Source organism: Podarcis raffonei, chromosome 11 (genome assembly GCF_027172205.1).
Source record: "Podarcis raffonei isolate rPodRaf1 chromosome 11, rPodRaf1.pri, whole genome shotgun sequence".
Taxonomy (NCBI): Eukaryota; Metazoa; Chordata; class Lepidosauria; order Squamata; family Lacertidae; genus Podarcis; species Podarcis raffonei.
The window spans coordinates 16,581,898-16,596,689 of record NC_070612.1 but is presented as its reverse complement, the minus strand read 5'-3'; the positions used below and the strand labels follow the sequence as shown (position 1 = coordinate 16,596,689).

Genomic DNA, 14,792 nt, shown 5'->3' with positions numbered 1-14,792 from the left:
GACACCATCTTGTCATTTGTCAGTCAGCAAAATTATTTGTCTTTGACGTTGCCAGGGCTTATTGGATTTTGCAGTGTAGCTAATGGGAGCAGCGGGGGAGGTGGGATAAATGTCCTGGGCTGACCCTATTGGTGCCTTTCATCCCAAATCCTAGCCACTTTTATTTTGGCTAGATGTCACCCACAGTTGGTGACTGGAAGGCAGGTCTTAATGAAACCAACTTTTCAGCATGCACAGAAATATAGCATAAAAATGCAGACTTCTTTCTCAGCGCTGTTCATCTTTTGGAATATTCTGCTATGAACCTTCTCCCAGGCCAGTCAGATAACAGACTTTACACTACCTGATAACCAGAAGCAATTCCCCAGCATATTTTCTGCAGTACTTGAGGTTATTTGTAGATAAGATATTCTGGTTTTTTGAAGCTTCCCTGACAGTATCTTGCACCTGGATTTGTTTCTCTCCCAGTTTTGGTATTCAGCATGACGGAAAGGAAAATGACTGTGAGCCAGTGGGAAGGAGACCATACATTATGTCCCGGCAGCTGCAGTATGACCCCAGTCCTCTCACCTGGTCCAGATGCAGCAAGGAATATGTCACACGCTTCCTAGAGTGAGTCAATATGACAGTTTTGCTACAGGGAAATGGAACACATTAAACAAAATTCTTATCGCCATTGCCTTTCAGGATATTGCAGCTATTTTTTTTAAACTCCATTACATTGGATGAGTTCAGGCATCATGCTAAACCATAGTTTAGCATGATAACAACAAGCTGTGGTAAGCCTTGGGATCAAATACATGACAAGCTGTTGTTAATGGAAAGGGGAAGCGAGAAGCTTCCAAACTCCTCCTCATTGCTCTGCTGGAGAAGGAAAAGAGAACACAGCAACCTGAGACTCACTGTACCTTGCTTCCATAGTTTATTGTGACATCTGACAATCACCATAAGCACAACCATTGATTACAAAGCAAGCACAAGGGATAACAGGAGCTAGGTTACCTTGTGACTAGGTGCCCCAATTTATTACACTGGTAAATAGATGTATATTATAGAATCATAGAATTGAAGAGTTGGAAGATACCTCAGGGGTTATCTAGTCCAACCCCCCGCAGTGCAGGACTTGCTGACAGATGAAGATGGATCTTTGGACACCATACTTGTTATTAGCCAAAATGCCCAGAAATAGTGGGAAGAGCATTTTAACCATATACAGTGGTACCTCTGGTTAAGTACTTAATTCGTTCTGGAGGTCTGTTCTTAACCTGAAACTGTTCTTAACCTGAAGCAGCACTTTAGCTAATGGGGCCTCCCGCTGCTGCTGCGCCGCCAGAGCATGATTTCTATTCCCATCCTGAAGCAAAGTTCTTAACCCAAGTTACTATTTCTGGGTTAGCGGAGTCTGTAACCTGAAGCTTATGTAACCTGAAGCGTATGTAACCCAAGGTACCACTGTATACAATTATTCTGGTGAGGGTTCAGTGATCAGGTGTTTACCAGTAATTTTTCCTGATCAAAGATACCAGCCACCACATAGCCCCCAGTTTCAGAAGATGAAGTTAGAAAGTTTATTCAGAGTCTTCCTAATAATAAGGTAAAGATATGACACCCCCAAAATCTGTAACAAACTATTAACTGATGGGCTCCTGTACTTGCAGAGCTCTAAAATAAAGAAAAATAATAAATCTTTGGAAGTAAATTCTGTTAGAATCCTGGGGTAACATTAATGTTTCTTATTGCTAAACACATTGTTACTGGGGGAGCATGTAAGGCAAAAGCAACACAAGGAAGTACGTTTTATCTTAGTGTATTTCAAAGATGTATAGAAAAGGTTCCAAAGGAAAAACAACATTTGTGACATCCCCATTGCCCTGGAGCAGGGAAGCTGGGGCTTGTGTGCATCTACACTGCCAGGAGCATAAGATTGGTAGTGGCAGTTCCACTGGTGCAACCTCATGGCTCCAGCTTCGCCAGTATCCCACCCTAGCCCCACCCAGATAAGCAGCAGTAACTGCAGTGTCAGGCGGGTGTCTCTACTCCCACCCATCTGTTTCTACTATGTAACTGGAGATTATGGTGACTGAACATTCATCTTCTGCATGGGAACTACAGATCTGTGGTCCCTCTGCATGAAGTCTGAGGAGAGTGGAGGAGGGATAACTTGATACGGAGATGCTATTTTCAGCAGCCGTCTTAGGTTTCTTACAGCATTTTGTTCTTCCCTGGGTGTATGAAGACTGCCAATCGCCTTTTCTCCAAGCTAAAATATGCCCATATTCTTCAGCTTTCTTTTTTTATATGCCATTCATCTCAAACTATTGATTGTCGTCATTTTTCTGAATCATCTTGTTAGAGGTTTAGCTTATCATGTTCTTCCTGGAAATTTAGCGAGCAAAACAGGATACTGTGATCAAGCTGGTGTCTTGAACAGCAATGAATAGGACAGTATTTTCACCTCCTACACACAGTTGCACATAGTGCTTCTGTGAAAATATCCTAATATAGCCAGCACTGGCAGTCTTGTCTGCGGGGAGTCCTCTCAACTCACTTTCCCGCTTTCCCATCCTTCCACCATTGGGGTAAGGGAGAGGTGAAGGAGATGCTGCTTCACCACAATTGCCACACCACGAGAAGCAGGTGTCAGTATTGTTGTTGTTTTTAAAAACCTCCACAAATGCTAATACTTAATCTCACACCTCATATTTAGCCGAGGATGGGGCTTCTGCCTGGATGATGTACCCAAGAAGAAAGATCTAAAGCCCCCTTTCATTGCACCTGGAGTGATTTATGACATGCACCACCAATGCCAGTTGCAATATGGACCCAATGCAACATTCTGCGATCAAGTGGATGTAAGTTCAGTGTTGCTTCTCTCCCAACACCCCACATTTTATTTCAAGATGGCAACATTAATCATCTGAACCTAATTGAGAAATGGAGGAGGAAGGAGGTTGTGACAACAACCTGTATTGCAGATGTCAGCGCTGCCCGAGGTCTCAGCTCACAGAAGACCAATGCTGCTTCGTACTTTAGTATAAAAGTCTTTATTGAAGTTCAGTTTCACTACTGTCAGCGCTGCCCGAGGTCTCAGCTCACAGAAGACCAACGCTGCTTCGTACTTTAGTATAAAAGTCTTTATTGAAGTTCAGTTTCACTTCCACACGCGCAGCGTGCAACGCTACGTCTCTAACCTTAGACCGCCGAAGCTCCGTCTGAATCTCCTCCCCCCTGACACCAGTTTAAGATTCTAGCATTACTCCACCTCTTCCTCTGTTCCTTTCTCCTCTGGGTCCGCCTGCTCGTCGGGGTCTCACCCTTCCTAGACTCTTCCGACGCTGAGTCCCCTGACTCTTCCCCCTCCCTCCTTCGGGCTTTAGGACCTGGCTCCCAATCCGGGTTTTCTGCTGCCCCGCGCTCCTGCACATTTGAACTTGGCGCGCGCACGCAGCCTCCCACTTTCCTCCTGACCGTTACACTTGTGTCACTGCTCCCTCCTTCGGGGAGGCTAGCTGGACCTGACCTCCCCTCTTTCCCCACTTTCTGATGGGGGCGTGGTCAGCCCTGACTCATCTTCTCTCCCCGCTGGAGGAGAGGCTGGTCCTGACTCATGTGACCCTTCCCCCCCACTGCGCTCTGGTGGGGAAGCTGGTCCTGATCCTCCGCTGCTCCCTTGGGAGTCCCCGCTGGCCCCTTGCTTCTGGTGCGTCCCCCCTGGGACCCCCCTTTCCCTTACCATAGGCGCCCCCTTCTGGGAATCTTCTGATTCGCTGGAGAAGCTCATGGAATCTCTCGGGTCACTGTCATACTCCCCTACGCTCCCCTCGGATTCCTCTCCGCTCTCTATTTGCTCTCTCCCCTGTGCTTCCGCTCCTGAGCCTCTGACAGCAGATATAAATATTGTGCAGCTTGTAGCAATAGGATTTGCAACTGAATACCTTACTCGTGTGATCTAAGTTAAACACCTTTTGACAGTGTAGCAGCTGCATTCTCAGTTAATTATCAATCCGTTAGGCACTCAGAGAGCTTTACAATGCTTCAATGGTGTTTCCCAGTAGCAATACACATATAGACATATACAGAGTTATTTCCATGTCCATGTACAATTAAACCATTATACTTAACCACCTGCAAGGGGGAGACACAATTCAATTCGCTGGTATACTACAGATCGAAGGATGCTTAAAAAGAAGCTCACCATGCTCTGAATGTACTTTGCGTTCTTTTTTTGGGTTGCATCTCTATTCACCATCTCTACTGTTTGATGGTGCCCACGATGTCACTGGTTCTAGCAGCTTTCTAGGTCTCTTCAGTGTAGCAGGGTTGAGCCTGTTGTTGTTGTTGACATGCTGGCAATGAGTGGGGCCAGAGACAAAAGCGTTTTTAGCTTTGAAGGATTGCATAGCACTCTCTTTCTCTTAGTCCCACCTCATGTATCTCTCACTCCCTGTCTCTTTCTTTTTCCTGCTCATCTCTCTTTCTTTCTCTCTCTCTCTCCCCCACACACAATAGAAGAGGAAGTGATTCCCAAACAAGGTGGTCTGGAGGGCAAGTGCAGGACCTAAGCATCCAGAGGGCCACATGAAATTAGGACAGGTGCCACAGGTTCCTCACCACTGTTTTCATGGAATGGAAAGCGGACCATTTCCTCTGTTTATTTTTATTCCATTTATATCCCACCTTCCCTTCATGCTGGAATTGAGCACTGACACATCCAGGGGTTTGTAGGTGGTCTTCCACAGGCACTTGGCCAGACCTCATCCTGCTCTGCTTCATTAGAGTTGTGCCATGTGACTTCAGGCAATGCCCTAGCACTTTATATTTTCTATTTCACCATGTAGGGGGATGTATTTGTCTCCCATTGATTGTGAGAGCTCTTGCTCTTAAAATGCCAGACTCTTAGACAGTGACAGGGCATTTAATAGAAGTCTTACTTTCTCTTGCACAGTAGACCAAAGGGAATCCCATCCAGGCAAAACTAGTCCTAAGTTTGGTCTCTGTAGCTCAATCGTGGGACTAGATTTGTACTGTGTACGCATTTGATATAGACTCACAGCAACATACAATCGGTCAGATGGCTATAACTGGCAGTGAAGTCAGATCAGCAAAATTCTAGAGGAAATCATCTACCAGGCTTTCTCCATGGTTACTAAACCCACAAGGCACAGCAGGCACAATCCTAGAAAGATATGTGCTCAGCTGAGAGGGAAAGGGAGGAGTAATTCTACAGCCAATGATGCTTCTGTTGCAGATATGAAAATACTTAACTGGGGGGTGTTGTAAAACTGACGCATGGTTTTCTCATCCTGTCATGCATGTGCCTGCAGTGGAAACATAAAAAGATGCCTGCAGTTATATGTGTAATTCCTCCCACCCCATTCCCTATGCCCACATAGGTTACAAAGATTGCTGCCGGCATGAGGTTTTTTATATTTGTACAATCTTGAGTCAGATAAAGTGCAGTGGGGCAGGTGGGCTTTCAATCAATGCCCACATGTATGACATCATTTGAGTGACACACGATTTACCAGTCTCTTCAAGGCTTGATAAACTGTTGGGTTATATACATAGCAGACCTGTGGGGTTGACTCTTTACCAAAGCTGAGCCCCAATTGTGGTGAAATTGTCTGCCTCCTCCTTACTGTGAAAAGTATATTCTTCAAATTGTCTAATGACTTTGTCATTGTTAGAGGCACACATTAATTCTGTAACAAATGAAGAATTGAACCAAATGGTCTCATTTTCCCCGCGGAAGTGCGGCTGACTTCAATCTTTTTCTTTCCCCAGATGCCCTGAATGGTGTGTTGACCCAGGGCATTCTTTGGGGGCCAAAGTTTCTTGTAGCAGCTGCCATCCCTGCTCTTCAAGAATGTTCCAGAGTGGGAGAACTTCTGGGTATCTGGGAAAGAAAATGGCGACCACCAGGAAAATGAAATGGAGGGGAGGTGGGAAACTCATGAGCACTGGGGCCAAATTGAATGCAACGAATGGACAGCAAAGGAACATGAATGTCCCATAACGAAAACTGAAATGAAATGGATCATTATTTATTATACTAGTTTATACACTGCTTACCTGTAACTTGTTTTTAAAGAAGTCAGAGCAGTGTACAACATAAAACTACATTTGACATGAAAACAATATAAATAGTGCATGCAGCTAGGGTCACACTTCAGGGAACAAATGGGGAAAAGCCTTAAGCGAGTGACTGAAGCTTAACCCAGTTGGCATTTGCCTGATATCGCTAGGAAGTGATCAGGCAGGAACATAGAGGGTAAAGCAGTCCCTGAGATAACACGATGCCAAGTTGTTTAGGGCTTTGTGCACTAACAATGAACCTTGATTGCTAGTCATCCTCACAGTACAGAGGACCATTGGCCTTGTTCATAAGTGGGATGGAAGACTGAGGAAGATGAGGGAGCTGCATGCAGAGTCACAGTAGATTTCAGCTGTGACTTAGGAGGGCAGACTTCAATGTGCAGTTGGGTTTTCCTGTCTATGTTTCTGTATTTGTCTTACCGGACTACGAACATCAAATTGCATAGAAAAGTTGTTTTAGAATATTGGCTTTCAAACGCTCTTAACAGGGAGCCCTTTCTATATTGATTTATCTGACAAGGACCCCCTGTGTGATTTGTTTTGCATTTCTCTTCTTCGGCTTCCAGGAATATTTGGCAGTGAATTAAAACTGTACACCAGCAAGAGGAAAACAGTAAAGCTTCTAGTGTGTGTCGTGGGGGAAGGGGCGAACCCAACTATAGACATGTCTAACTTATGTATTCCCATAGCTCCAAAGTCCCAGAATCCCCTGCAATGTGCAGAGGATGTGAGTTTCATGGCAGATGCTCAAATGAGTCATCGTGGCAAACGGGTCAGTGTGAAAAGTACTGTATGCCCTGAAGGTAGAAAATTTGAAAAACTCTGCTCATACTGTATGCTTCCTTTTGCTCTTTATTCTTATTCTTCCATTGCATTTCCTACGTTTTAAAGCAAATAATTTCCTTTACTGGCATCAGAAGACTCCCCCTCTGACTTGACACGTCTGTGAGCTTTCTCCATTATGCGCACAGGAGATGAGGGCTCACTCTTGGACACTCCCTTAACAACCTGTGGAGACGCCCTACTCTGTTCAGGGTCCTGGTCTCCACCAGCAGGTTCAGGCTCTGGCTCTCTTTCCTCCTCAGAGTCGGACAGACAATCTGAGTGAACGTCAGAGCGTACTTTGCGCCTTGCCCAGCCATCCTGCTCAAAGAACTCAGCCTGTTTACTGACCAGAAGCTTGGTCTGATCACCTTCTGGGTATGCGAATCTCCACCCCTTGGTCGCGGGTTCATACCCACAGAAGATCATTTCCTGGTACTTTGGACCACCTTCTTGCTGCAACCACTTTGGTACAGGCACCATGGCCCTGCAACCAAAAGTGCGAAAGAAATGCACAAGCGGCTTCTGCCGATGAAGCAGGAAATACGGGGTGTCACCTACCTCTGCATTGTAGCACCTGTTCATCGTGAAATTGGCCGTTTTTACCGCCTCCCCCCAAAAACTGTGAGGCAAACCAGAGTCATCCAGTAGGATTTCGGATGCTCGGACCAGAGCTTTACTCCTCAGCTCTGCCACGCCATTCTCCTGAGGAGAAGTCACCTTGTGACGTATCCCCCTCTGGCGAAAGAAACCCTTTAGAGCAGACCCAGTGACCTCAGAACCACGGTCAAACTGGAAACCTTGCACCTTGGTGGAGAACCTCTGTTCCACCTCTGCAACCCAATCTTTGATCAGTTGCGCTGCTTCCTCCTTAGCTTTCAGCGTGAAAGCCCATGCGTTCCTGCTAAAATCATCTGTCAGCACCATCAGCCACTTGGCCTTGCCCAGACTTGGCTGTGGCATACCTACAAGGTCTGCATGCATAAGCTCAAAAGGCTTAGTGGTGACCCTCTCCACCCTGGGATCAGTAAACCCCTTGTTTCTGGCTTTCCTGCAAGCCTTGCACTTCAAAGGTTTACCACATTCTTTTACCTTGCAACCTTTGGTGCACTCTGATAACATCTGGACGTCCTCACAGGACCCATGTGACATCCTCTTGTGCCACACGCAAGCACACGACACATGAGTGTGGTCAGTGGCTTTCCCCTCACCCTCCAGTGGTGATTCCAGAACAAAGAGGTTGTTCTGATTTCTTTCAACACGTACCAGTTGCTCTCCACCTCTGGAAATTGTACAAACATCATTTTCAAAACTCACAGAATATCCCTCCTGTAAAAGAGAAGGTACAGACAGCAAGCAATGCTTTATCTCAGGGAGAACATAAACCTTCAATTCAGCCTGTAAAAAAGAGACAAACAAGTTAGCAACATGGGTTACATGGCCCTGTGCACCTGTAGCAAAACTAACAGTTTTCTCAGTTGAAACAGCCTTGCAGTTCCACATTTGTCCATCAGGTGGCGCTGTTACCAAATGGGCATTCGCAGCTGAGTCAACAACCCAACGTAGGACCCTCCCCCCACTGGAGTTGTCCTTCTTTGTTGCCTTAGCAACTGACTTGACCTTGGAGCTCTCGCTGCAGGTGGTGTTGTCCAAAACCGCCATCGACGCAGACAGTTGAAAAACGCTGTCCTCCCCTTCCGGCCGACCCTGGGACTTTCCACGCTGGCCTCTTCTCCCGGGCTGGTTCCCATGGGAAACGACCTTGGGCGCATCCTGCCTTGGCTCTTTCGCTCTCTGTGGGCAGTTGCGTCGCAGGTGTTCAGCCGAGGCACAAACAAAACATCGCCTAGTGCCTTTGGTCTTCTCTGCCCTCCCAACCTCTCCAGCAGCAAACCTCCTCGAGGCTTTTCTGCCGTTGGGAAAATGGCTTTTGGCTTCTGCTGTGGTTTCTCTGCAAACCCCTTTCAGCTCCTGCCAAACAGCCTGGGCACTCTCAAGACTCTTGGACTGGCCTTTCTGGCCTGCACCCCCAAACTTGGGTGCACAGCCACCAGAGGAACAGCTAGCCTCTGCTTTCCTCTTCCCAGCTTCCAGCAGCTTTGCAGCATGCAGCTCATATGTAGGGGCATTCCGGCAGCCCTCCAACACAGTCCCAGCCCCCTCTGGGCCTTCTGGGCATTCCTCAGCCTCTGTGCAGCTCTTGGCCCCCTCTGGGCGTCCCTCTGGGCTTCTTGGGCATCCACCAGCCCCTCCTGGGCATGGTGCTTCCTCAGAGCAATTCTCAGCCCCCTCTGGCCTGGCTCCCACTCTCTCCAGTGCCTGCCTTCTCCCGGCCCAGGGCTTGCTCCCGTCCACCTTATCAAAAGGGATTGACGACTTCTGGCTGTCTGCCATCTCTCCCCGGGGGCCCAGCTTACTTACAGGTACCTCCCGGTCCGGCAGATCCTTCCCAGCGAGCTCCCTTCGGCTGGCTCCAGCTACTCCTTAGCTGGCCTTCTCATCGGCTGGCCTCCGGCTGCCGCCTCCTCACACGCACGAACGTTGCTTATCTTTATTGCTGATCTCCCATAACCTATGCGGGGGGGTCAACTTCGTCCAGGGGGTCCGGCGCGCTTCCTCCGCGCAGCTCTGCTCTTCCCCCCTGGAACCTTTGACTCCAGCAGAGTAAACACAGCAGAAGCAGAAGCAAGAACGTTCTGTCGTGTGGTGGCAATAACTCAGGCTGTCACGCAGCTCTCCTTATCTTAAAGTCTTTATTGCTGTACAGATCAACACATCGTAAATCTTCCCGGTGAGACGCAGCTCATGTTGCTCCTTTCTCCATGGAGCCTAACACGCAGACTGAAAAACACACAGAGAAATCCACGCCCCTTCCGTGTTCTCTGCCCGCCCTCAGAATGTGAGGCGTCATCACTCAGAACTCTTAACCCTGTAAGTTCTGAGCCCCCTCAACAGTGTGCATAGTGGATGAGTTATTGTTGTTGTTGTTTATTAAATTTATTAGTCACTTGTCACCTGAATGTCTCCAAGTGACTTACGGTAAAGAAAAATATACAACTCATAATACCATAGGGGGAAGGGGGGAGAATCATGTAGTTGTAAGCCCTTGATGATACACCTTTCAGAAAAATAAGTCCTTTAGCTCTTTGCTGTTTACCTCATTCCCAACAGACATGAGTTCCATTGGCGTAACTGTGCTTTTTATACAAAGAGTAGTTGAGAGCAGTGTCAGCTCACAGCTCCAAAAACTACCAAATGTGGAAATTCATATTCTTGGCAAATGTTAACTTTCACAAAAATGATACTTATTTTTCATTTCCCCAAAAAACTAATGGGCACTAATACTGGCTCCTGACTCACCCCATCCCATTTTTGAGAGGGTTAATTGGGCAAGAAAGGTTTGCTTTCTCCTTCAAAACCAATGAAATGCAAGTGTCTGTGTGGGTCCCCAATGTCCCAGGGGGTAGTAGCTGGTGCTTGACAGGAAATGAGGTTTATTCATTTCCTGTCTTCCATGACTAGAACTAACTGCAGAGTTTTGACTACTGGGAGTAGAGTAAAGCGCTACGGTTTAAGTAATAATTTTACTGATTTAGGAAGCATGATCGACAACGAGGGTTGAGAGCCTAAGGCTAGGTAATAATGAAGTTAAAATTCAGCTGCATTCTGCAGAATTTAGTTAGGTAGTTGATGAGTAAGTAAAACCTCACTGAAGGGACGCGGGTGGCGCTGTGGGTAAATCCTCAGCGCCTAGGGCTTCCAGATCGCATGGTCGGCGGTTCGAATCCCCGCAGCGGGGTGAGCTCCCGTCAAACAGTCCCAGCTCCTGCCCACCTAGCAGTTCGAAAGCACCCCTAAAGTGCAAGTAGATAAATAGGTACCGCTTTCTAGCGGGAAGGTAAATGGCGTTTCTGTGTGCTGCGCTGGTGCTGGCTCGCCAGAGCAGCTTCGTCACGCTGGCCACGTGACCCGGAAGTGTCTCCAGACAGCGCTGGCCCCGGCCTCTTGAGTGAGTCGGACACGACTGGCCCGTACGGGCAGGGGTACCTTTACCTTTACCTTAAAACCTCACTCAAGGTTATTCCACTGGATCTCAATATTTTCCTCAATTCTTCCCACTTGCTGTAGCCAGCCTGGTGTCCTCCAGATGTTGTGGACTACAATATCCATCCTTGGCTATTGGTGATGCTTGCTGGGCTGATAGGAGTTGCCATCCACAACATCTGGAGAGCACCACATTGGCTATGCCTGCGAGCATGAAATCAAGCCTCTTAAAGACAACCCAAGCTGAAATAGCCCTCTCAAAAAAAACAAAAACCCCACAATTCCCTAAAGTCTCAATTGTTTTTTCTTTACAACATTTGAGGTTGTCGTTGCAGAATATTTGCCAGACATTGTGGTGCTTTGTGAAAGGTTCCTGCCGGTCGAAACTGGATGCTGCGGCAGATGGAACGAGATGCGGTGAAAATAAGGTATCTGTCACAAGGAGAGACCAGGATGGGAAATTATGACTTTGGTACCCGACTTTCTTTATGCTGCAAGAGCACAATGCAAAACAAAGTGTCATCCTTATAAAACATCTTTCATTTGCTCCATTTTGCATTCGGTCCCATTCATATTGTTGCCTTTCACTCTGAAAGGCTAACCATATCAGATGGTCTTTTCATTAAGTTATCATTTTACAACTGCATTTATATCCCCAATCTGGAAGGCAAGGAAATTGCCTTCTTTTCAAATCAATGCCAGCTCCTTCAGCATCAGGGAGTTTGCATGCCTAGCTCCCGCAGATCAAATGAAAGATATACTTTTGGAGTTTCTCCATAGCACTGACAGCTAGATGACCTTCCTCTGAGCAAAGCGGAGCTGAGTCTCTAACCAAGCAACATCCCAGTAGTTGGGATAGTTCATTATTCTGAAATGTGTCCTGTTTTTCCAGGTGCTTGATTTGCAGCTCCCATCACCTTCTCCAATTCACGGACTCATTACCTTAACAAGCTCCCTGCTTCTTCAGAATACCCAAGCCTGCTCAGTGTCTCTAAGCAGGCTTATGGCTCGGGACTGATGACATGTCATTTCAATGGAGTGATTCAGACATAACACAGTTTGCTGTCGCACTGAAACCCAGCAAATGGTGGTTTGCTCAAACCTGGATTAAACTGGGGCAGAGTATTCTCAGGATCTAGTTATGTTTTCATTGTACATGTAAATGTTAATAATAATAATTTATTTAAGACATGCATACTGTTTTTTTAAAATGGGGCAACTTCTGTCTTACCCTGAACTGTAGGACTATGTGATTTTGTTTTGTTTTGCAAAAGTCTTTAACACCATTTTGCCTGATGAAAACGTCCGAAGAAGGTACATGTGACATCAATGTACCTTTTTTAAAGGTACATTTTAATGAAATTTTCTTGTGCTAATAAAGTACATGTACAGTATAAGTTCAAACTTGGACATAATTGCTGTAATTTAAATAGAAATATAATACATCCCACCATAGTAAGGAAGACTATAACTAGGTGATTCTGTGTGAGTCTGATATTGTGGGGTGAACTTTTTATGAGCTCCCACTTCCTTTAACCCAATTTGGACTAGACAACATTTCACATACAAGACTTCTCCAGACAGAGGACTGTTCTTTGTAAAGTTGACAGGTAAGCCCTCTACACAGGGGAAGGATTTAACCTTTTGCTCTTGTGCCAATTCCCAAGTGCAAATCTCCACTCACCACCCCCAAAGCTGCCATTGACTGTGGAGGGGGAGACTTAGAAGCACAATGCAAGTTCCCTGTGCAATTCAAATCTGGCAGGGCGATTTAAATTGGGGATTTGGTAGTGAGGCACAGAGCTAAACCCTTTCCCCCTGCACCCAGCCTCAGTCTCAATTGGGCCCCTCTGTGCTGGCTTTGCAGAAAAGAAAAGTAAAAGTCTAGACTTAAGAGATTCTCTTGCTTCATATATGCAGCTGGCCCCGGCTTAGAAAGGTCTACAATGTCAACTGAAAGTCACAAAAGCAGGAAGGTGATCTCTCTCTTAACACCAGTCTCCAGCAAGCTACTATGAAAGAAATGTGTTGCAGTGTCAATAGTGTGTTTGGGGTTTTTTTTTGACCCATTGTGTTTGCTGCTTTCTTGTCAAGTGGTGCTTTACGGGTGAATGCATAACCGTAGGCAAGAGTCCCGAAGCAGTGAATGGTGCATGGGCTTCGTGGTCATCGTGGTCGCACTGCACACGGACCTGTGGGGCTGGAATCCAGACTGCAGAGAGACAGTGCACTAGCCCAGAGTAAGTCTCACGCCTGGCGGTTTGCTTAATGTTTGATGTTTCAAAATCTTGAAACCTAAACAGCTTGGATGTAGGGCCTTCTTGGTGGTGGCGCCCGCCCTGTGGAATACCCTCCCATCAGATGTCAAGGAAATAAACAACTATCTGACTTTTAGAAGACATCTGAAGGAAGCCCTGTTTAGGGAAGTTTTTAATGTGTGATGTTTTATTCTGTTTTTAATCTGTTGGCAGCCGCCCAGAGTGGCTGGGGAAACCCAGCTGGATGAGTGGGGTATAAATAAAAAAAATATTATTAAAATTATTATTATTATATATAAAGCAAGGGTTGTTGTTGTTTAGTCGTTTAGTCATGTCTGACTCTTCATGACCCCATGGATGCCAGGCACTCCTGTCTTCCACTGCCTCCCGCAGTTTGGTCAAACATGCTGGTAGCTTCGAGAACACTATCCAACCATTTCACCCTCTGTCATCCCCTTCTCCTTCTGCCCTCCATCTTTCCCAACATCAGGTTCTTTTCCAGGGAGTCTTCTCTTCTCATGAGGTGGCCAAAGTATTGGAGTCTCAGCTGCAGGATCTGTCCTTCCAGTGAGCACTCAGGGCTGATTTCCTTCAGAATGGATAGGTTTGATCTTCTTGCAGTCCATGGGATTCTCAAGAGTCTCCTCCAGCACCATAATTCAAAAGCATCAATTCTTTGGCAATCAGCCTTCTTTATGGTCCAGCTCTCACTGCAAGGATAGGCAGCCTTCAAACTTTGCAAGACGATCTACTTTGGGCAGGTGTGGATTTTCTGAAAGTGTGTCTGGAAGGTCCTAGGTTCACCATCCCTGGATTAGAGTGTCAGACTCGGACATGGAAGGTCCAGGTTTAGATCCACACACAGCATTACTCTTAGCTTAATCTCCCTGTCAGGGTTGTTATGAAGATTAAATATGAGGAGGGAACCTACGAACGCCGCTGTGAGCTCCTTGAAGGAAAGGCAGGGTATAAATGTAATAAATAAATTCTTCTTTTCGAAACCCCTTTTGTCACTTCCAGGCCACAGTTTGGAGGGAAGTACTGCACAGGGGAGAGGAAGCGCTATCGCATGTGTAACATCAAGCTGTGCCCCAGAGCCTCACCAAACTTCCGTCAAATGCAGTGCAGTGAATTTGATACGGTTGCATACAAAAATAAGTTCTACACGTGGATTCCGGTGTACAACACAGGTAAGGTTAAATAAGTTGCACAACGCCTGTTTATTGAACTTTTGCTTTTTACCTGCGGGTTTCACTTTTGTTTTAAGCACAGTATTATTTTGATTGACAGGCTGCTTTGCAGATTGTAGTGTGAACCACTTTGTGAAAACCTATGGTAAAAAGCGGTCTGCAAAAATTTTGGAAATAAATGAAGAAAATAATTTTTTTAATACCCATAATGAATTTTTCACGTCATCTGGTAAAGCTTTTACATTTGGATTTTGACCGTAAAACATTTGGATTTTGATAGTAAAACATCAAATGTTAAAAACTTCCCTATACAGGGCTGCCTTGAGATGTCTTTTAAAAGTCAGGTAGTTGTTTCTTTCCTTAGAGTTCCTATGCCTAATTT

General features: G+C 46.1%; 1 protein-coding gene across 2 annotated transcripts in view; it reads left to right on the top strand.

Moving 5' to 3' along the window:
* Positions 1-14,792, top strand: part of ADAMTS12 (ADAM metallopeptidase with thrombospondin type 1 motif 12) — a 116,061-nt gene that overhangs the window by 65,866 nt on the left and 35,403 nt on the right. For both annotated transcript variants that reach the window (XM_053407892.1, XM_053407891.1), the window contains 5 exons: positions 469-612; positions 2,708-2,852; positions 11,298-11,390; positions 13,057-13,202; positions 14,241-14,410. In XM_053407892.1, the coding sequence (XP_053263867.1) occupies positions 469-612; positions 2,708-2,852; positions 11,298-11,390; positions 13,057-13,202; positions 14,241-14,410 (698 nt within the window). The remainder of the gene's footprint in view (positions 1-468; positions 613-2,707; positions 2,853-11,297; positions 11,391-13,056; positions 13,203-14,240; positions 14,411-14,792) is intronic.